Below are 22,584 nucleotides of genomic sequence, written 5' to 3' on the forward strand. Positions count from 1 at the left end.
GGCCACAAGATTCCAGATATTCCTCCATGTGATAAGTCACATTGAAATTCTTTACTTGCATACCCAAGGTATGCAAATAGTCGCCCGTAAGGGTCGCTAACAAGGTTACAAATTACCCCCCCCCCCACCCCACCAGTTCCCCCATTGTTCTTCTCCCTCCCTCACGACGGTCCCCCCACGCCGGGTCCTTCCTTCCCTCAGCAGCAGCGTCCTCACTTCCACGTGTCCGTCCTCTTCTATCGGTCAGTGCCATCATCGACCACCGCACCAACCTCTCTAGTGACACTGCTGGGTCCTCTCCGGACGCCTCCCTGGTGCCGACCCAGGCCCCAGCCGCTTGCTCCATCGACCCGGGCACCTATGCCCGCAGGCTCGTTAACCCACAAGGCTCCACCTCTGATCCGCGAGGTTTCAGCCCGCGAGGCTCCACAGCCGACTCGCAATGCACCAGTCTGAAGAAGGGTCTCGACCCAAAACATTGCCTATTCATTCTCTCAATAGATGCTGCCTCACCTGCTGAGTTTCTCCAGCATTTTTTGTCTACTTTCGATTGTTCCAGCAACTGCAGTTCTTTTTTAAACAAAGCAGTCTGCTTGATTGCCACACAGTGGCGGACTGGCCAGGGTGTCAGCTTGAGATTTTGAAATTTTGAGATTTTAAAAATCAAGTCTGTAATTTATCCCATCAGATAAAGCACAGAAAGAAGTTTAATTTGTCACCTAATTCACTTTCATATCTTCAGTATTAAAAAAGTTATGGCCATTTTCATACTAGGAAATCAGCATCTTGTTCCCTATTGTTTTTCCATTGACAACACAAAAGCTGTGATCGAGAACATTTAAAAGCCCATAACTTTCTTAAAAATTAACAGAACTAAAATAAATTTTCAGTTATTATAGATTGAAGCATTCTGAAACAACTATGAAACAATCTTACTTGGATGACATGAAATTAAAGCATATAATTTGTTAGTTACCTAATTGTAGCTAATTACAACATTCAATTACTAGATCTAAACATCTATCAATTTCTCAAGAATAGATTAACATTTTTAAATAGCCTAAGTGTCCAAATAACATTCACACAAGAATTCACAATATAACATAAATTTTAAATCTCATTGTCATGGATTTATAGGCCAAATGGAAGGAATTTAATGTTTAATACCTGTAAATTAATGGCCATTTAAATCATCTTGCGAGTGGGTTTTTCTGGAACGCGATCATTTGGAACGTTGCGGTTTGCGGTGATTTAGACCCCCATATCGGCATGCCGGTTCATATGGGGACTAAATCACCATTTCGCAACTTGAAATGTGAACTAAAGGCATCTTAAGGACCACTTTTATACATAAAAATAAACGGCTTTCTTTTACCTGTCACCTACATGAAATCCGTCCCCGTTGTCGGCGTTGACGGCTTTAGAAGCTGATTTTAAAATGACTCCAGCGCTGAACTAGTTGGGCGATTAAAAAAAAAAAATACACAGAACGGCCGTCGGAACGATTCTTCAGCAAAAGCTTGCACTCCAACCAAATATAATCCAGGACAAGGTAGGAAAAAAAACGCGTTTTAACCCCGCCCCCCCCCTCAAAGGCGCCAAAATCGCGCACACGGCCAGTGGCAGAATTGCAGCGCCGCTGAAGGTAAGTATTGTAACATACCTAGTATCTGTACACAAAAAAATGCCTCGATTGCAATCGTGTATTGTATTTCCGCTGACTGGTTAGCATGCAACAAAACTTTACACTGTACCTCGGTACACGTGACAATAACCTAAACTAAACTGGAAGTGCATTGCTGGTGTTTCTTCCTCTCTGTGTCAAACTCCTGGAACTCCCTGTCCAAAAGCACTAAGGGATTTTCTTCACTAGAATGAGAGCTCACCTGCAACTTCTCCAGCACAATTAGAGACAGGCAATAAATTCTGGCCTCAACAGCAACACCCTCAGGTATTTAAAAAAAAACAACTGTCAGAAACATGAATAAGTCATGGACTCATATCGGAAATACTCAACATATTGACAGAGGAACTGACGGAAATCCACATTAGGCAGGAAATGGGTAGACTGATGGGACTGAAGGCTCATAAATCCCCAGGGCCAAATGGTCTGCATCCCAGGGTATTTAAGGAAGTGGCTCTAGAAATTGTGGATGCATTGGTGATAATTTTCCAATGTTCTAAAGACTCAGGATCCGTTCCTGTGGATTGGAGGGTAGCTAATGTTATCCCACTTTTTAAGAAAGGCGGGAGAGAGAAAACAAGGAATTATAGACCAGTTAGCCTGACATCGGTGGTGGGGAAGATGCTGGAGTCAATTATAAAAGATGAAATAGCCGCACATTTGGATAGCAGTAACAGGATCGGTCCGAGTCAGCATGGATTTACGAAGGGGAAATCATGCTTGACTAATCTTCTGCAAGATGTAACTAGGAAAATGGACAAGGGAGAGCCAGTGGATGTAGTGAAGCTGGACTTTCAGAAAGCATTTGATAAGGTCCCACATAAGAGATTAGTGGGCAAAATTAGGGCACATGGTATTGGGGGTAGAGTACTGACATGGATAGAAAACTGGTTGGCAGACAGGAAACAAAGAGTAAGGATTAACGGGTCCCTTTCAGAATGGTAGGCAGTGACTAGTGGGGTACCGCAAGGCTCGGTGCTGGGACCGAAGCTATTTACAATATACATCAATGATTTAGATGAAGGGATTTAAAGTAACATTAGTAAATTTGCAGATGACACAAAGCTGGGTGGCAGTGTGAACTGTGAGGAGGATGCTATGAGAATGCAGGGTGACTTGGACAGGTTGGGTGAGTGGGCAGATGCATGGCAGATGCAGTTTAATGTGGATAATTGTGAGGTTATCCACTTTGGTAGCAAAAACTGGAAGGCAGATTATTATCTAAATGGCGTCAAGTTGGGAAAAGGGGAAGTACAACAGGATCTGGGAGTCTTTGTACACCATTCTATGAAAGTAAGCGTGCAGGTACAGCAGGCAGTGATGAAAGCGAATGGCATGTTGACCTTCATAACAAGGGGAGTTGAGTATAGGGGCAAAGAAGTTCTTCTGCAGTTGTACAGGGCCCTAGTGAGACCACACCTGGAGTATTGTGTGCAGTTTTGGTCCCCTAATTTGAGGAAGGACATTCTTGCTATTGAGGGAATGCAGGGTAGGTTTACGGGATGGCAGGACTCATATGCTGAGAGAATGAAGCGGCTGGGCTTGTATATTCTGGAATTTGGAAGGATGATTCAAGATTCAAGAGAGTTTATTGTCATGTCTCCCAGATAGGACAATGAAATTCTTACTTTGCTTCAACACAACAGAATATAGTAGGCATAAATAAATTCAGAACAGATCAGTTTGTCTATATACCAATGAATATATATATACACACATAAATAAACAGATAAAGTGCAATGGGCTATTAATGATCAGTTTTGTTTGAGTTGCGTTTAATAGCCTGATGGCTGTAGGGAAGTAGCTATTCCTGAATCTGGATGTTGCAGATTTCAGGCTCCTGTACCTTCTACCTGAAGGCAGTGGGGAGATGAGTGAGTGGCCAGGATGGTGTGGATCCTTGATGATGCTGGCAGACTTTTTGAGGCAGCAACTATGTATGGGAGGGAGGTCAGAGCCGATGATGGACTGGGCAGTGTTGACAACTTTTTGCAGTTTTTTTCCGATCCTGGGCGCTCAAGGTGCCGAACCAAGCCATGATGCAACCGGTCAGCATGCTCTCTACTGTGCACCTGTAGAAGTTCGAGAGAGTCCTCCTTGACATACCGACTCTCCGTAATCTTCTCAGAATAGAGGCGCTGATGAGCTTTCTTTATAATTGCATCAGTGTTCTCGGACCAGGAGAGATCTTCAGAGATATGCACGCCCAGGAATTTGAAGCTCTTGACCCTCTCCACCATCGACCCGTTGATATAAACGGGACTGTGGGTCCCCATCCTACCCCTTCCAAAGTCCACACTCAGTTCCTTGGTTTTGCTGGTGTTGAGAGCTAGGTTATTGTGCTGGCACCATTTGGTCAAACGGTCGATCTCCCTTCTATACTCTGACTCATCTCCATCAGTGATACGTCCCACAACAGTGGTGTCGTCAGCGAACTTGATGATGGAGTTCACATTATGACCGGCTATGCAGTCATGAGTATAGATTGAGAATAGCAGGGGGCTGAGCACGCAGCCTTGAGGTGCTCCCGTGCTGATTGTTATCGCGTTGACACATTTCCACCAATACGAACTGAGTGTGGTCTGTGAATGAGGAAGTCGAGGATCCAATTGCAGAGACCCAGTTCTGAGGGTTTGGTAACCAGCTTCGAGGGGATGATTTTATTAAATGCCGAGCTGTAGTCAATGAATAACAGCCTGACATATGAGTTTTTGTTGTTCAAGTGGTCCAGAGTGGAGTGGAGAGCCAGTGAGATCGCATCCACTGTTGATCTGTTGTGGCAGTAAGCGAACTGCAGTGGGTCCAGGTTTATGTTGAGGTAGGGGATGAATTGCGCCATGATCAGCCTCTCAACGCACTTCATCACCACCTACGGTAGTGCCACTGGTCGATAGTCATTGAGGCACGTCACCTTGCTCTTCTTGGGCACCGGTATAATTGATGCCCTTTTAAAGCAGGTGGGAACCTCAGACCTCAGAAATGAGAGGTTGAAAATGTCCGTAAAAACTCCAGCCAGTTGGTCCGCACAGGTTTTTAGAACACGACCGAGTATGCCATCAGGACCAGGCGCTTTCCGAGGGTTTACCCCTCTAAAGGATTTCCTGACATCGACCTCTGTGACTGTGACCAAAATACTATCGCAGCGAATGGGGGCTCGGGAAGGCACATCACTGTTCTCCCTATCAAAGCGTGCGTAAAACGCATTGAGCTCGTCAGGGAGTAATGTTTCGCTGACATGTGTGCTGCCTCCTGATTTCGCGTTGTAGGAGGTGATTGCATTCAGGCCCCGCCACAGCTGCCGAACATCTGTCTCATCCTCCAGCTTGGAGCAGATGTCCCTTTTGGCCTTATCTAGTCTTCTTGTAATCCTCAGTATCTTCAAACATGAATGCTTAGTGTCTGGACTTCAGAAGAGTGCGGATCTCATAGTTAATCCAAGGCTTCTGATTGGGAAACACTCGGAAGGTTTTGGTCGGGATGCAGTCCTCCACACATTCCTTTATGAAGTCTGTAACGACTGTGGTGTATTCATTCAAGTCCCTGAACATTGCCCAGTCTACAGACTCCAAACAGTCCTGGATCTGTTTGGAGTCTGTTTGGAGACCTGTTCTCCCCCCCCCCCCCCCCCCCCCCCCCCAAACCAGCTCTGTACCGTCCTCATCTCTAGGGGTGCGCTCTTTAATTGCTGCCTGTAGGCAGGAAGAAGCAACACCACAGTATAGTCGGATTCACCGAAGTGAGGGCGAAGGATAGAGCGATAGGCATCCTTGATGGTGGTGTAGCAGTGGTCGAGGGTGTTAGGTCCTCTGGTGCAGCAGGAGACATGTTGGTGGAAGTTAGGGAGCGATTTCTTGAGGTTTGCTTTGTTGAAGTCCCCAGCAATGGTGGTAAACGCCTCGGGGTAAGACGTCTGGTGTTTGTTGACCACGGCGTGCAGCTCCTCCAGTGCCAGACGAACGTCTGATTGGGGTGGGATGTAGACCGCGGTCAGGATGATGGAGGTGAATTCCCTCGGTAGGTAGAAGGAAATTACCATTGTGGTCACCCTTCAATCTGCAGCCATTTCATCCTATGGAAAACAACGTGACTTCAGGACCTGCAAGATATTAAACCAATGGTGGTTTAGCAAGTAGTTCCCCAGCATCATTCCTGGGAAAACCAACTCCCTCCCTCTCCCACCACACTCTCCCCTTTTCTTTCACCCCTGTGTCCATGCCAACCATCAATCTCATATTCACATTAGTCCTATATTATCCCATGTTCACATTCACTCCCTACACACGAGAGGCAATTTACAGAGGCCAATTAACTGACAAATTGCGCATCTTTGGGATGTGGGGAAAAAAACCAGAGCACCCAGAAAAAGCCACAAGGTCACAGAGAGAACCTGCAAACTCCACACAGACAGCACCCAAGGTCAGATTCAAACCTGTGTCTCTGGCGCTGCGAGGCGCAGCTGCACCACTGTGCCACCCAGGAATTTGCAATGGTAATGAAAAGGAATATAGATTCATTTTTAAATCCATAAGCTAAATATATGATGAGTCCATCATAAGTAAGGGAACTATAAAGTAAGATTGTAATTAGGTCAAACTAAAACTAAGTCTGAAGTACAAAACAGCACGCTGAGGCAAGGTTACAATAATCACAATGTTCAGGAGCTGATTTTATCTTATATGTTAATTCTGTAATCTTGAATCACAACCCAGCATTGTTCTGGGTATTGAGCAATCTTTGCAAATGTTAAACATTGACCATAAATTCTTATAAACTTTATAAATAGACTGATTAATGGTAAGATGGTCATGAAAAAAAAAGATTTGGTATCTTCAGGATGCGCAATAGACCACATGTTATATGTTCAAAGAAAGTGAGATCTTTTCAGTGAATAAAAAAGGTCTGTGTGTAGAACTAGGGTGCTGTCTGCTTCAGATACAAGTTGGTGTCCATGCCCTCCAGCACATACATCAAATGACTCCACACCACAAAAAATCCAAAATCCATTGGAATTTTCAAGTGACCGAATACTTCATCACACACTGGTCCAATACTTGAAATATTTATTCCCTATTCATCAAAATGAAATATGAAGGTGACAAGAAAATCATTTATACCTATATGTATGTGCTGTGGAATGTTGTTAATCTGCAATAGGCATTGACACTGATGGAGCAAATCTACCACTGAAAAGTTCTATTGCCCGCTGTTGACAAAGAGCAAACTTTCACAGTATTCCCACTGAGGCTGGAATCTGTCGACTGAACCAGTACTAAGTCAACCTGGTATTTGCAAATATTGCAAGACATTCACAAACTATTTTAAAAAGAGTTGATTATTTCTAAAAAACATTAAGAACATTAGATCACAATTAAAACCAATTAATAAATTCAAATAAATTAAATTAATTCAAAAAGATTTTGTTTTTTTTGCATCGACTCATAGCCCAGTTCTGCAGGAGTTGTGAATATATATATTTTTTTAATCATTTTAAACTCATTAATTTTATTAATAGTTTGAGAATATATTGGGACATTTGCAAATGCCAAAGCCATCCACAAACATTCACCTACCACAAACCAAGCACAAAACCAATGACAAAAAAAAACTTGAACGGCGAGAATCTCTGTTGAAGACATAAAGTAACTTCCACAATCTTAACAAAATTCCTTTTCAATGCCTGTTTCAGCATAGTGTACAAAATTAGGAATATAGTTGATTCAGGATACTTTCTGGAGCACATCTCAAAACCCCATTCAGAAAAAATGTAGGAAGTTTAAATAAAACAAATCTTACAAATGAATTTCCATCGCTCCCAAACCTTGAAACAAGCATTGCACTTGACAATTATAGTCCTCACTATTCAACCTTCAGGAAGCATCTTCTGTAATATCAATTGATCAAATAAGAAAAAAATATTCAAACGTTTACAAAAAGCTTAATCCCAGGACAAAACCATAAAACAGATCAGGTAACAATCTTCAAATATAAGTGCAATATTTTACGTATCAATAAGATGTATTGTTTCTGAAATCCCTGTGTGAACATGAAGGCAATCTCCAACTTACCCTGAAATAATCACTGCACGCTGCCAGCACTGCCTTGTGGGCATGGAATTTTTGATCCTCAGCAACCAGAATGACATCACAGAGTATCCCATCAATCCTCTGCTGATTCAGAGCTGCCAGGACAGCATCCTTGTGAGACTTTGATTGGCAAAGCCTGTGACCCGTTAGCATTTCTTGAATGCTGCAAGCAAACAAAAGGAAGTCACACGCAAAATTTATCCAAAGCAAACCAGCAATTGTGTGCTCCACTCACACACGAAAACAAAAATCTCCTGCCTCAAATTCTGCGCAGTAAACAGAAACAGCAGCCTATTGAATTGACTAAAAGGCACCCGCTCTAATAAATAATTGGAAAACAATGGAAGCACCATTCAGTTAGTGTGGCTCACATGCTGGATTAGAAGCAAAGCCTTGGAAATCTCATGACTGCTTGGCTCACAACTAAATCCTTTCAAATGAACCCGAGGTGATGCAGAGAATACATGGTTATTTTGTACACAGCATGCATTAGAACTATATTTATGAGTTTAACATAAGCTTTTGATCAGAAGCTTAAAAATGAAACTAGAAACAAATCAACTGACTACATTTTCTATATCGTCCCAACTGTGCAATGCAATTTGCTGACAATATGGTTCAATTCCGCAATGTAACACAATAATCTATCAATTGAATTAAACGCAACCAGTTCAAGGTGACATCACATGCACTCAATGGGCAGATGCACAGTACCTGAAGCACATTTCAGACGGCATAATCCAATCCAGACCCAGAAGCTATCGGTGTGAAAGATGTTCGGACGTGCAAGAGGGATCCCGGCTGAAAATGCAACAATGGGATAGCAGTGCATGAGCAGGAGCAGGCTGGACTTGAGTTAATTGTACAAGTATGGATTCATCCAACACCAAAAAAGGAAATGAAAGGATGCATTACACTAAGATTATGTGACTACAGCTATTATGTTGTGCATGTTATAATGTGTGATGCATTTTTGTTTAATCACTTTGCTGACAAAATAGATACATTTGTTGTTGAATCAGTACATTCATTCTTGCACAAGATATCTTTCAAAACCTACATACCAGCTGATTTACAATTAATTGCTGCTATACCTTCCGAGCATTAAGGGCCTGTCCCACGAGCATGCGACCTGCATGCGGCAAGCGCGACCAAACCGGAAGCGGGGGCCGCGCGGAGGTCGAGTGATCCCCGTACAGGGCCGGTCCCATCAGCATGCGCCTGCATGCGGCGAGCGCGACCAAACCGGAAGCGGGGGCCGCACAGAGGTTGAGTGAGTGACGTGAAGTTCGAGTGAAGTCCGCGGGAAGTTCCCGTCGAGGCTGTGCGTACGGCGTCGAGGCGGCTGTGGGCCGGCAGGCCGTTGCCGCGCGGAATTTTTTAACACGGTCAGTTTTTCGGAGCCCCGCGCGATGTCGGAACCAGCTCCGCACAACTCCATACGGCTCCGGCGATCGAAGTGGGACCGGCCCCGCGAGGCCGTACGGCTCAAGCGACCACGTTAGGTCGCGCTTGCCGCATGGAGTTGCATGCTCGTGGGACAGGCCCTTTACATGCCTCATTGTTACCCTGTTCAACAAATCCATTTATAACACTGTAGTGGTGCTCTTGGAAAAATTGGACAAATTGCAGTTTTATGTGAAATACACACATATATAAATGATTGGCAAAGCAAATTAGTATGTAATCCAGCCTGTGTCTTCAGGTATATTTACTAATCTGCCCGGATAGGCAGATTTTGAAATGAAAAGAAACAATGTTATTCCTGGTAGGTTATTCCTGTAAATACCAAGCGAGACTCAAGTATACAGGACAGTGATTGGTGATAGACACAAAAAGCTGGAGTAATTCAGCGGGTAAGGCAGCATTTCTGGAGAATAGGAACAGGTGACATTTTGGATTGAGGGTAAGGGGAAAGGGAAACGAGAGATATAGGTTGTGATTTAGAGCGATAATACTGTAGAACAAATGAATTAAAGATATGCAAACTAGTAACAATGATCAAGGAAACAGTCCATTGTTGACAACTGGGAGATCACATTGGCCAAGGCAAACTCCCAAAACATTCCCAAACACATTAAATCCCATACTGACCTTTCGGTCCTGGGCCTCTTCCATTGTCAGTGTGAGGCCAAACGCAAATTGGAGGAACAGCATCTCATATTTCGCTTGGGCAGCTTGCAACCCAGCGGTATTAATTTTGATTTCTCTAACTTTAAGTAATCTTACATGCTCTCTCTCCGTCCCTCCCCCCACCCTAGTCGTTGTACTAGTTTCAGTTGGCCTGGTGAGTTTCATTGTCTGTATAACTCATTATCACATAATCCACATCCAGCAATGGACCATTTCCTTGATCATCGTTTACTTTGTTGCATATCTTTCATTCATATATATCTCATGTTATATATCTCATAATATCACCGTCTCATTTCCCTTTCCCCCTGGCGCTTAAAGGGCCTCGACCCGAAAGGTCACCTATACCTTTTGCGTCTATCTTTGGTTTAAACCAGCATCAGCAGTTCCTTCCTACACAAAGTGACTTGGTGGCTTGCTTCTTTTCTGTTTAAGGAAAGCATTTCTTGAGCGAAATAATGGGACATGAATAATAGATAGAGATGATAGACACAAAAACCTGGAGTAACTCAGCGGGACAGGCAGCATCTCTGGAGAGAAGGAATGGGTGATGTTTCGGATTGAGACCCTTCTTCAGATGATGAATTGAAAAATACCACTGAAAGCAGAGGTCGGAACAATCCGGTAGCCTAAGTTACTGCCTTGGCAGGGGATGGAACCAACGGCAAGCATCCACAGTTTCTGATGAATTCGAAGATGGTAGTTTGCCAATGCTTGTAGCACTTCCGAGCTTGGAAAAGCAACTGGTCTTCTGAGTCGTTATTGACAGCAAGTTGGATAATACTGTTTTTAAAAGCCTGAAATTTAAAAATTAAAATATATTATGGCACTAAAATGACATGTTGCCCCTTTCAGGCTAATTGCAACGTGAATACTGAACAGAATTAAAATTGCTTTTTCAACTCTGCAAATGAGAAACGTAAACTTTTTATTTTCTTTCCGCATCCCTACTTATTCAAGTTTGGTAAGTGTCATAGACAAAATCAATTTACTAATTATATAAAGCATGTAGTTATGTAATTTTAACAACATAGAAAATCTAGTTCAGAGGCTCATACGACAGAGACTAAAAAAAGCGTGTAGTAAAGAACTGCAGATGCTGGAGTAACTCAAAGGGACAGGCAGCATCTCTGGAGAGAAGGAATGGGTGACTTTTCAGGTCGAGACCCTTCTTCAGAGGCTAAAACAATCCGGGTGATTGCCTCAGGTTTCTTTAAATATAATTTATCGTCTCAACCTCACTCCTGACGTGAATCTTTCTGATCTGGTTTCTAGTGTCGTCTCAACACAAAAGCAGCCCGACTCCAAACAACATGCTGAGTTTGCAGGGTGCAAGATTCCTCCTTGATCACTCCAGCCTTTGATACAGTGAAGTGCATCATCCGTCTCTCAGATCTTTCAACCACTGCCAAGCTCAGTGTCGCTGTTCTAATTTACAATTCTAATTACAGGGACTCTTTCCAAATTCCCATCAAATGTTCTGCATTTCGTGCCCATACCTTCCATTCCCTTGATACATCTATCTCTTTCACCATTTTCCAGTTATGTCGGATTATCACACTACACTCACAATTTACAGGACAAAGTGCACCCTAGTCATTCTCTTCTCTACCCTCTCCCATTAGGTAAAATATACAAAAGTTTGAAAGCATGTACCACCAGATTCAGGAACAGCTTCATCCAGACTATTGAACGGCCCTTACATAAATTTAGGGTGCAGTCCTAATTTCCCAACCTAACTCATTGCAGACACTGCACTTTAAAAAAAAAATTGTACTCTCTATGTGACTATAATGTTGTTGGTCCTGTAATACTATGTTTTACATTCTGTTTTTTTTCTCTTTGCACTATCTGTTGTACTATGTGTATGACTAGCTTGTACTCATACAAAGCATGTTTTTGACGAGATAGCACACAAAGTTTTTTTCCCCACTGTATCACAGATAATAAACCAATAAACTAAAAACGTTCAACATGCTCCGAATATATCTGCAGCCTATCTGCTGTGACAGCTCACCCTCCATCTCCCAGGTTTGAGGAAGACTGAGACACTGGGAAGACCGCCAGCTCCACTGTGTGGTCAACACTGAGCTGCTGAGAAGAAGCCCTAGACAGCCAGCGCCTCTACTGAGACTAAGACTGTGGTAAGCCAATGATGCCAGTGCCTTTTCTTGTTCACGAACAATGAGGGACTGCGTATCGGTGACGTGCGGTGAGGTCAATGGCTGGGGAGGCACTGGCTAGTATCAGTGACCTGGCCCTCCCTGTATTGATCACCGCATCTCCCCGGGGAGAGAGAGGGGAGGAGGAGGGGCTGTGTGCGTGAAGCACGGCGACTGGAGGGGCGGAAGCGTTGCCCCTGGACCGTGAGGGAACGACCCACCTTCCCCTCTCCCCCTTCTCCATTCCCCCTCCCTGTCCACCCCTTGCTTCCCCCTCCACCCCTCCACTCTCTCTCCATCCCTCTCTCCCCCCCTCCACCCGGGGTAGATCTACCCGAGCATACATTACTCCAGCGCAGGGCTCCCTTAGGCGTGGGGCCCAATTGGGAGCTCTTAGCGGCCCAGAGTCTCCGAATAAGCCGCTACAAATTAACGAATCAACCTAGCAGTCAGTGCTGCCCGCAGCTGGAAAGTCAGCGCCTCCAGCGGTGGAATCCAGTGCTGCGCCGCCGCTGCTGCAGCTAGCTAACGTGGAGGGAGAGTGAGGTAGCATCAATTACATGGGCTGAGTCTACGTAATTGACGCTCGCTCTCCCTCCACTGGGGTCAAGACACGCCCCCTCAGTGAGGCAGATGTAATCGCTGCCTGGGCTGGTCCTTTTTAATTGCAGTTTTATGACGAGACCAGCGAGCCTAAATTTACTATATTTATACGAGAAATAAGCTACCTGGACTATGGAAGGTGAGGATAAGTAATGAAGGGTTTAAAAACATTACATTGGTGACATACAGGGAGATAGTAACAGGTACACACTTATTGCCTGTGCTCCATACAGTTTCTGAGGGGTTGCGCAATCTGAGAGGAGGCTCAGCTCGTCGCTGCCTCACCTCTCATCTCTCCCTGTATTTGCAGCGGAGCTGTGCAAATTTGACTATAAAAAATGATTAGATTCATATAGAAATGACATTTATAACAGATCAGTGGAAAATCCTTATATTTATTTTATTTTATTATTATTTTTCTTTACTTTTCTTTACAGCTATTTTCATAGGGAGTATGACAGGTGAGGCTCTGCCTCCCCTGACCGCACGTCACTGCTGCGTATATATATATATTATATACACATATATATATATACACATATATATATATACACACACATAAACACACATACACACAGGCAAAGGCAAAGACTGAGCCACCTGGGTAATCCAGAGACCGCCAGCATAGCCCCTTGAGGCAAAGGAGAACTGCAGGAAGTAGCCCAAGATCACAATGCCTCCTCCATCAAAGACCAGGATTGAGCTGCCGGGACAAGACTAAGGTCGACAGTGGTTCTACACATGCACCCTGATGGTGAGGGACAGTGGCCCCATTTAGTCCCGGACTTTCTTACTACTGTAAATAACATACATATGCAAGCTCACCCTACGGCGAGCGTTGGTGTGATCACTGCCGAACCCGCTGTCATCCCTGATGCCGCATTACCTATTCCACCTTGGCTCACTGTCACAAAATGCTGGCTGCGCTATCCCTAGTAGAGAAACGGTGTGGTTGTGGGGGGGGGGGGGGGGGGGGTGAAGATGGAAGGGAAACAATGGGGAGAAACAGGAGAATGGGGTTGAAAGGGAAAGATAGATCAACCACGAAGCTCTAAACATTTGTTGCTAGGCAAGTATAGTGCTTCTGATTTATAGGACATTTTGTAATAATATGCAGAGGATTTGCTTTCAAGAGAGAGTTAGATGGAGCTCTTAAAGATAGTGGAGTCATGGGATATGGGGAGAAGGCAGGAACTGGGTACTGGTTATGGATGATCAGCCATGAACACAATGAATAGCGGCTCTGAATAGTGATCTTTGGCTCGAAGGGCCGAATGGCTTACTCCTGCACCTATTGTCTATTGACCAGGAAGTAAGGTACATGGTCATGTGCCCACTCTTGAACAAGTTCATGGTTGAAATGTAACCAAACTTTGCATGTTGTACACTTGAGCAAATGTTAAAAATTAATCATAGCCTAAAATGTGATGGATCTTATGTACGGACTCAGTATGGTGCACTCTCTTACACTCTTGTACTTAGAATGATTTGCCTGATGTACAGCAGGATTATCATTGAACTATACTTGGGTACATGTGACAATAAAGTACAATTGGACCATTAACCTTAATACAAAGCAATTTAGCAACACAAGAAACTTAATTGGGATTGTTAGAGAATCTTAAAAAGGAACAGCACAAATCAAGCGCTTTCCCCCCTGATTCCACACTGACCATCATTTATATAAATCCTGCCATTCAATATCTAATTCAATAACATTCAACAACACCACCAGAACCTATTTGTCACTGTTTTATACATTAAGTCTGAAGTCCTCTAGTTTTACACGTATTGTAAGCAAAAAATAAAAAAGAAATTTAACAAACATAATACATATTACCGATGAAGTTTAGAAGATTCAAGATTTCAACTGGTCCAAAACACTCTGCCAAAAGGCCACTGCTCCAGACTGTAATCCAAAATTCCACATAGTAAGAAAGCGTTTTAAATGTGAAGAAAACAGAAAATGCAAGAATCACTCAGCAGATTGGGCAGCATCTGTAGAAAACTAGAACAGAGTTACTGTCTCAGGTCACAGAAGCTCGTTCAGAAGTGGGAGAAAAGAGAGTATATGTGTTGGTTTTAAGGTGCAGACAAGGTGGGGGAGGGTTGCATGGAAGAATGTGAAGATCTCGGCTTAGGTCAGCATAGGGTTACCTTGCAGGTAAGCTGTTGATGAAGCAATCTGGCTAATGGGTTATTAAGGACTGTCGAAAAGAAACAGCATGAATAAAGGAAATTAAAAACTGTGAGGCAAGGGGGGAGAAAGACAGAGAAACACAGAAAGAGAGAGAGGGAGACGGAGGGGGGGGGGGAGGGGGAGGCGGAGAGAGACCATGATAAAATGGATGACCTTTAAAAGAACTAGCCAGTTCTGATAAGAGAGGGGGACGTGATAAAGAGAGAGATGGACAACATGAGGGCACAAGAGCACAAGCAAGACAGTGGGAGCATTACCTGAAGCTGTTGAATTCAACACAGAGTACAATTAATTCAAAGTCCCCCGGTAAAGAACAAGGTGTAGTTCCTTATGTTTAAGTCAAATCTCAATAACACAATACAGGAAACCATCTGATAAGACAGGTTAATCTTGATGGAGAATTGAAGTGGCATGGAACAGAACAGAAATCACATTGTTGTCGATTTGTAGTCCTTATAATAACAGTGGCCTCACGCCATATCAGGTTACATAGAGTTTATTGGGTACAAGCAATACAACTTCTCACTTAAGAGTTCACTTTAAGACTAACGGAATGCAGCAGACTGCGCCACTAACAAGCTTGTGGACGTAACTACAAATGCATGACTCATAGCATGAACCACTAATCTACAATTGTGAACAATGAATGCAGTGCGCAAGAACTGCAAGTGAATCATCACTTCTCCTGGTAGGAATGGTTGGGATCTTGTGTGGCAAACAGGGAATAGATGTATGGACAGGTATTATATCACCAATGGTTGCATGGAAAAATATGTATAGAAATGGGAAAACGCACACCTCCAGATTCATGAACAGTTTCTTCCCAGCTGTTGTCAGGCAACTGAATCATCCTACCAACAACTAGAGAGCAGTCCTGAACTACTATCTACCTCATTGGTGAGCCTCAAACTATCTTTGATCGGACTTTACTGGCTTTAATTTGCACTGAACATTATTCCCTACATGTATGTATCTACAGTATACACTGTAAAGAGCACAACTGTAATTATGTATTGTCTTTCCGCTGACTGGTTAGCATGCAAATAAAAGCTTTTCACTGTACCTCGCTACATGTGACAATAAACTAAACTGAAATATCGTAAGAAGGGGATTAGTTGGTGCAGATGGATGAGAGGATCAAGGAGCCACGATGGTATTTAATTTGCATTGCAGGGTGACAGTAGAGTCTTGGAAAAACACGAGCTGAGGTCAAGCGCTCTAATCAACTATGGTAGAGGGGAAGTCACAATTCAAACAGGGAAATATTTTATGAAGCACCGGTATGTAAAGTCTCATTGTCAGGGCAGGTACAATGGAGGCAGAGAAACATGCAGACTAGAATGACATGCACACAGGAGGCAGGTTGCGAAGTATAGTTGAGGTAGCAGTGGGAGTCTGTAGGCTTGTAATGGATGTTTATTGCCAAGCTTATGTTCAGGCACGCAATATGTAACCTGTGTTCCCTAACAAAACGTCACGGGCACACTGGCATTAGACATTTCAAAACTATGTTTAGATAAAAAATGCTAACATGCAAATATCAATTAAATGGTTAAAAAATATATATAATAAACAAGGAATTACAGGTACTGGTTTACAAAAAGAAAGACTAAGTGTTGGAATAACTCAGCGGGCATCATCTCTGGAGAACATGGATCGGTGACCTTTTGGGTCAGCACCCTTCTTAATAATAATAATAATAATAATATATTTTATTGTCATTGCACATAAGAGCAACGAGATTTGGTATGCAGCTTCCATCCGATGTCATAACATAAATAACTAATACAATTTAGATTTAGATACCCCGAGAACATGGATTGTAAAAAGAGCAGTCATTGAGGTAATTGAAAACAACATTCATTGTGGTGTCAGGGATGGGGAAGAGGCAAAGCTGGGAAGAAAGACTAAGAAATAAGAAAAAAAGAGTAAGAATAAAACCGATAGATTGAAAGAAGCAGTAATCACAGAGGGGAAACAGTGAGAGAAGATCGCACTGAACTCCCACTGGAGAAAGGAGGCGAACTTCAAAGTCGGCATACCTTAAGGAGATTTCGCAATGGAGCAGTAAAATGGATTTTAAAAAAAGGAACAACAGAATCCAGTTTATCCAAAAAAGACATGGTGTTGGAGTAACTCAGCGGGTCAGACAGCATTTCTGGAGAAAGGACAGGTGTTGTTTTGGGTCTGGACCCTTCTTCAGACTAACTGGTGGGAGAAAGCTAGACAGGAGGAGCAGGAGGACAGCCGTAATCAGAGGGGGAGCTGTGAAGAAGGTCTCACAGAACTCCTGAAAAGAGGAGAACTTCTACTAAGTAGGCATGCCTTGAGGACAAAGTACATTGAATCCGTTATATATTTGTTTTACGTGTTTAAAAGTAGCCAAAGGTGGACACCTCACAATAGGTATTTTATGTTATAAAAGCTGTCTTATAATATTCATGATTAACACCACATCCAAGATAATCAAAGATCACAGTTTAATGGAAAGAAATTGTACAATTATGCTGCAATACAGTTTGGTGATTCAGAGTAGGTTTTAAAACTTTGTTATCATGCAAATTATTGAACAGCAACATTGTCAATTTTAAGTATTGTGCAAAATGCTCTCCAGACTTCAATGTTTTCATAAGATATTGAGCAAAATAACATCTTTCCCCAACATAATCCTCTTACAGGAATATACACACTAGATCAAACATTATGCATGCCACAATTCATTGGATTATGAAAACGCCCACACAAAATATGAATTTTAGCTGCATTAAAACATAACTCTTTATATCAAAAATGCTCTTCACTGCCTCAAATATATTTGCATCCTAGCCTTTTCAAAATGTACCTGCTGACCAAAGAAGTTATTCCAATTTAATCTATTTTCTGAATGACAATGGGCTGTTACCAAAGTAAATGTTGGCTTTGGGAAGTTATTTGCTCAGACACAGAAATCATATCTCGTCAAGTATATTCATTTGAAAAGTTGATTTTATACCAGTAAGTTTGCTTTCTAGTACATAAGGCTTATTCCTTATTCTTAGACTGTGGCCCCTGGTTCTGGACTCCCTCAACATCGGGAACATGTTTCCTGCCTCTAGCGTGTCCAAACCCTCAACAATCTTTGAGATCAATGATAGGAGTCAAGGCCAAAATCCTGGATACAGTGTTGCAAGTTCAACCACCACAGGAGTGGTCCTGGTCAATGAATCAACCACCAGCCACTAACTGCAACACTGGCTTTATATACTATTCAACACAGCCAGTCCCCATCGCTTATCTGACAGCAACCTCCATCAGTATTTTTGCACATTAATGGGCGGCACAGTGACACAGCGGTAGAGTTGCTGCCTTGCTTCAACTATGCAACATCTAGGAAAACCCTCAAAAGGAACATGGAACTGCAATTGGCACGTGGAGTTGCAGTTTGGCAGAAATTAGCACTGCCCACGAACTAACATTGAGAAGAGTCTACTCTGTCTGGAAGGACCGTGAGGTTGTGGTGGGCGAGAAATCGTGGCTCATGGACCAGTGTCCTTCCTGTACAATATAACAACCATAGTGAATTACAATGCAAATGTGTTCGCTCACCACCATATTGGAATCAATTCACACGCAAACCAACATTAAGGGCATGATACAAAATGCTGGAGTAACTCAACGGGTCAGGCAGCAAGCCTTGAGGACATGGATAGGCACAAAGGAATTAATTATACTGCATTCATATTGTCAGCCAATAGGTAACTATTTATGTCATGGTACACCTTTAATAATGAACACATTGAGGCATGTAGGAACAATTCAGAAAGCTGACTGCTGACCAGCTGGCAAACTGGATTTTGGTAGCCCTTGGCCCACATTTCCAAGGCCACAAAGTGTTTTAACAAGAGAATATGGAAGTATATTATTATTTCATTGTAGTTTATGTTTAAAAGTTACTTCTAGATTGGCACCTGCATGTAAACCACTAGCTCCTTCCTTTATGGGAATGCTAAGTTATATAATGTTCAACTAATCCAAAGCACACGACACTGTACAGATCAGAGCAAAGCAGCTTTAAGCTACATTCTGTGAATTTAAATCCACAGAATTAAAAAAAAGTGTTTTCCTGGAATTGTAAATCTATACAAATCCCATAAACTCAAGTCCAGGAGACTGAGAGGAGCAAGATCTCCAAAAGATAATGCTTTATCTTCTGAGAAAACATGATTACATTGAATGAAGGAAATGCTCGGGTAATTTTCCAATACTTTTCGGAAACATGTTTAAGTACCAATACTAATAGGATTTTGCAAATATATTCGGATATTTTACAAATTTCCATCTGCCCTGTTTATCACATTGCTTACTTTAGTTCCCACCTGTGATTTTTCGTTCATGGTTAGCAGGCGACAACACCTCCAATCACCAGCCTCTACATTCTATGCATCATTTTGACATTTTCAGCACTTGGAACACAATACCAATCACAATTTAGCTTCCCTGTCCCTATCACAGTGGGCAGCACAGTGACGCAGTTGGCCGAGATGCTGCCTCACAGCAGCAGAAACCCAGATTAAATCATATCCTCGGGTGCTGTTTGTGTGGAGCTTGCACGTTCTCCTTGTGACCACGTGTGTTTCCTCTGTGATCTGGTTTCTCCTCACATCCCCAAAAAGTATGAGTTTGTATGTTAATACAATAAAATAATATTATAAAAAAAAAAAAAAATAATCGTTAATATGTAAATTGTCCCTGGTCTGTGTAGGGAGTGAATGTAAAAGTAGGATAACAATAGACAATAGGTGCAGGAGTAGGTCATTTGGCCCTTCGAGCCAGCACCGCCATTCACTGTGATCATGGCTGATCATCCACATTCAGTACCCCGTTTCTGCCTTCTCCGCATATCCCCTGACTCCGCTATCTTTAAGAACTCTATCTAACTCTCTCTTGAAAGCATCCCGAGAATTGGCCTCCACTGCCTTCTGAGGCAGAGAATTCCACAGATTCACAACTCTGGGGGTGAACAATTATTTATTTATCTCCATTCTAAATGGCCTACTCCTTATTCTTAAACTATGGCCCCTAGTTCTGGACTCCCCCAACATTGGGAACATGTTTCCTGCCTCTAGCATGTCCAATCCCTTAATAATCTTATATGTTTCAATAAGATCCCCCCTCATCCTAAATTCCAGAGTATACAAGCCCAGCCGCTCCATTCTATCAACATTTGACAGTCCCGCCATCCTGGGAATTAACCTCGTGAACATACGCTGCACTCCCTCAATAGCAAGAATGTCCTTCCTCAAATTTGGAGACCAAAACAACACACGATACTCCAGGTGTGGTCTCACTAGGGCCATGCAACAACTGCAGAAGGACCTCTTGCTCCTATACTCAACTCCTCTTGTTATGAAGGCCAACTTTCCATTAGCTTTCTTCACTGCCTGCTGTACCTGCCTGCTTACTTTCAGTAACTGATGAACAAGGACCCCCATATATCTTTGTACTTCCCCTTTTCCCAACTTGACACCATTCAGATAATAATCTCCCTTCCTGTTTTTGCCACCAAAGTGGATAACCTCACATTTATCCACATTAAACTGCACCTGCCATGCATCTGCCCACTCACCCAACCTATCCAAGTCACCCTGCATCTTCATAGCATCCTCCTCATAGTTCACACTGCCACTCAGTTTTGTGTCATCTGCAAATTTGCAAACGTTACTTTGAATCCCTTCATCAAAATCATTGATGTATATTATAAATAGCTGCGGTCACAGCACCGAGCCTTGCGGTACCCCTACTAGTCACTGCCTGCCATTCTGAAAGGGACCCGTTAATCCCTACTCTTTGTTTCCTATCTGCCAACCAATATTCTATCCATGTCAGTACCCTACCCCCAATACCATGTGCTCTAATTTTGCCCACTAATCTCAATGTGGGACCTTATCAAGCATGATTTCCCCTTCGTAAATCCATACCGACTCGGACCGATCCTGTTACTGCTATCCAAATGTGCCACTATTTCATCTTTTATAATTGACTCCAGCATCTTCCCCACCACCAATGTCAGGCTAACTGTTTTCTCTCTCCCGCCTTTCTTAAAAAGTGGGATAAAATTAGCTACCCTCCAATCTATAGGAACTGATCCTGAATCTATAGAACATTGGAAAATGATCACCAATGCGTCCACGATTTCCATAGGTCGTGTTAATGGGATAGGCCCTTTATGCATTTTGGTAGTAGGAATAAAGGCATAGACTATTTTCTAAATGAATTGAATTGAATACTTTATTGTCACAAGTCAAGTCACAGTGAAATTCTTTACCAAGATATGCAAATAGCCGCCCACAAGGGGCACTTACAAAGTTATAAATTCCCCCCTACAGCTCCTGCTTTATTCTTCCCCCCACACCAGGTTCTCCATTGTTCTTCATGGTGGGCCCCCACAACCGGTCCCAATTGTCTATTGTTCTACTCCCCTCACGGCGGTTCCCCCACGCCGGGTTTTAATTTCTTCCTCCCCCCGGCAGGGGCATCCTCTCTTCCACGTGGTCCGTCCTCGTCCGTCGGTCAGCGATAGATAGATTTTAGATTAGTACAGGTGTCAGGAGTTACGGAAAGAAGGCAAGAAAATGGGGTTAGGAGGGAGAGATAGATCAGCCATGATTAAATTATGGAGTAGACTCGATGGGCCGAATGGCCTATTCTGCTCCTCTCACTTATGACCTCAAAAGAAAGCATTGCTTTGGCCTCAGAAATCTGAGAAAAGAATCCAACTGTATTATTCTTTCTTGAAACCAATGAGATTGAAAAAAAAAAAATCAGCCCACAATTCAGTATTGTATGCAAACTAGCACTGAAATTAGCCAGCTCTAATGTACAACCCCATTTCATGGGACCTCTTCTCTACCTTTAAAGATTGTTTGCCTGACATACAGCACATGATTATCAGTAATTCCCACTATTTAACTCACAAGATAATCACAAGTTTTCTGCTATTTCTTTCAACACCTGAAGATAAATCAGTGCCAGCACATCAGGATCAAGTATGAATAAGTAATAAAAAGGTATCGTGTGGGATTAAGGCGGTGTGAGGACGACCCGATATACATTTCACTTTTTCATGCTTAGACAATACATGCATCCTTTAAGTGTCATTGAATTGTGTTTCATTTACATCAACATTGTTTCTGCTATCAATATTTCATTACCAATTGGCTTAAAATTGTACCCAAGTACTGAAGCATAAGAAATGAAACTGTCAAAGTGCCTTACAGCAACAAAAAAGCCATTAACAGAGAAGAAAATGAAAGCCATTTAAGGAAAATATGGGCTGAGATTACTCACAGAATAATTTTTAAATTACCAGAAATGCCAACTTTAATCTCCGTTGGTTATAAGTAAAATGAGCAATTCTCATGGGATGTTCAGGACAGGGTACAGAATATGCCATTTTATCACATCTAATCCTGTTTATTACGCCAATTTCTTCGGCAGTTACTCAGGTTCAAGGATGACTTGCTTTCACTTCAGTTCGGTGGGTTTGGAAATGGCTGAGAAGTCTCATGTAATCTCTGCCACAGATGCGACAGATGATAGTTCAAAGGTTTCAAAGGACTTTTATCGTCACATGTACCAATTAAGGTATAGTGATATGTAAATTACCATAAAGCCATATGAGAAAAAGAAGCAACAAGATACACAACTACATAAAAGTTAACATAAACATCCACCACAGCG

General features: G+C 42.7%; 1 protein-coding gene across 1 annotated transcript in view; it reads right to left on the reverse strand.

Moving 5' to 3' along the window:
- The window catches only part of klhl32 (kelch like family member 32), a 152,618-nt gene extending 144,698 nt beyond the window's left edge, over positions 1-7,920 (reverse strand). Inside the window, exon 1 of the mRNA XM_033021048.1 lies at positions 7,750-7,920. Coding sequence (XP_032876939.1) covers positions 7,750-7,920 — 171 coding nt within the window. The remainder of the gene's footprint in view (positions 1-7,749) is intronic.
- Between the last annotated feature and the right edge of the window lie 14,664 nt (positions 7,921-22,584).

Source organism: Amblyraja radiata, chromosome 5 (genome assembly GCF_010909765.2).
Source record: "Amblyraja radiata isolate CabotCenter1 chromosome 5, sAmbRad1.1.pri, whole genome shotgun sequence".
Classification (NCBI taxonomy): domain Eukaryota; kingdom Metazoa; phylum Chordata; class Chondrichthyes; order Rajiformes; family Rajidae; genus Amblyraja; species Amblyraja radiata.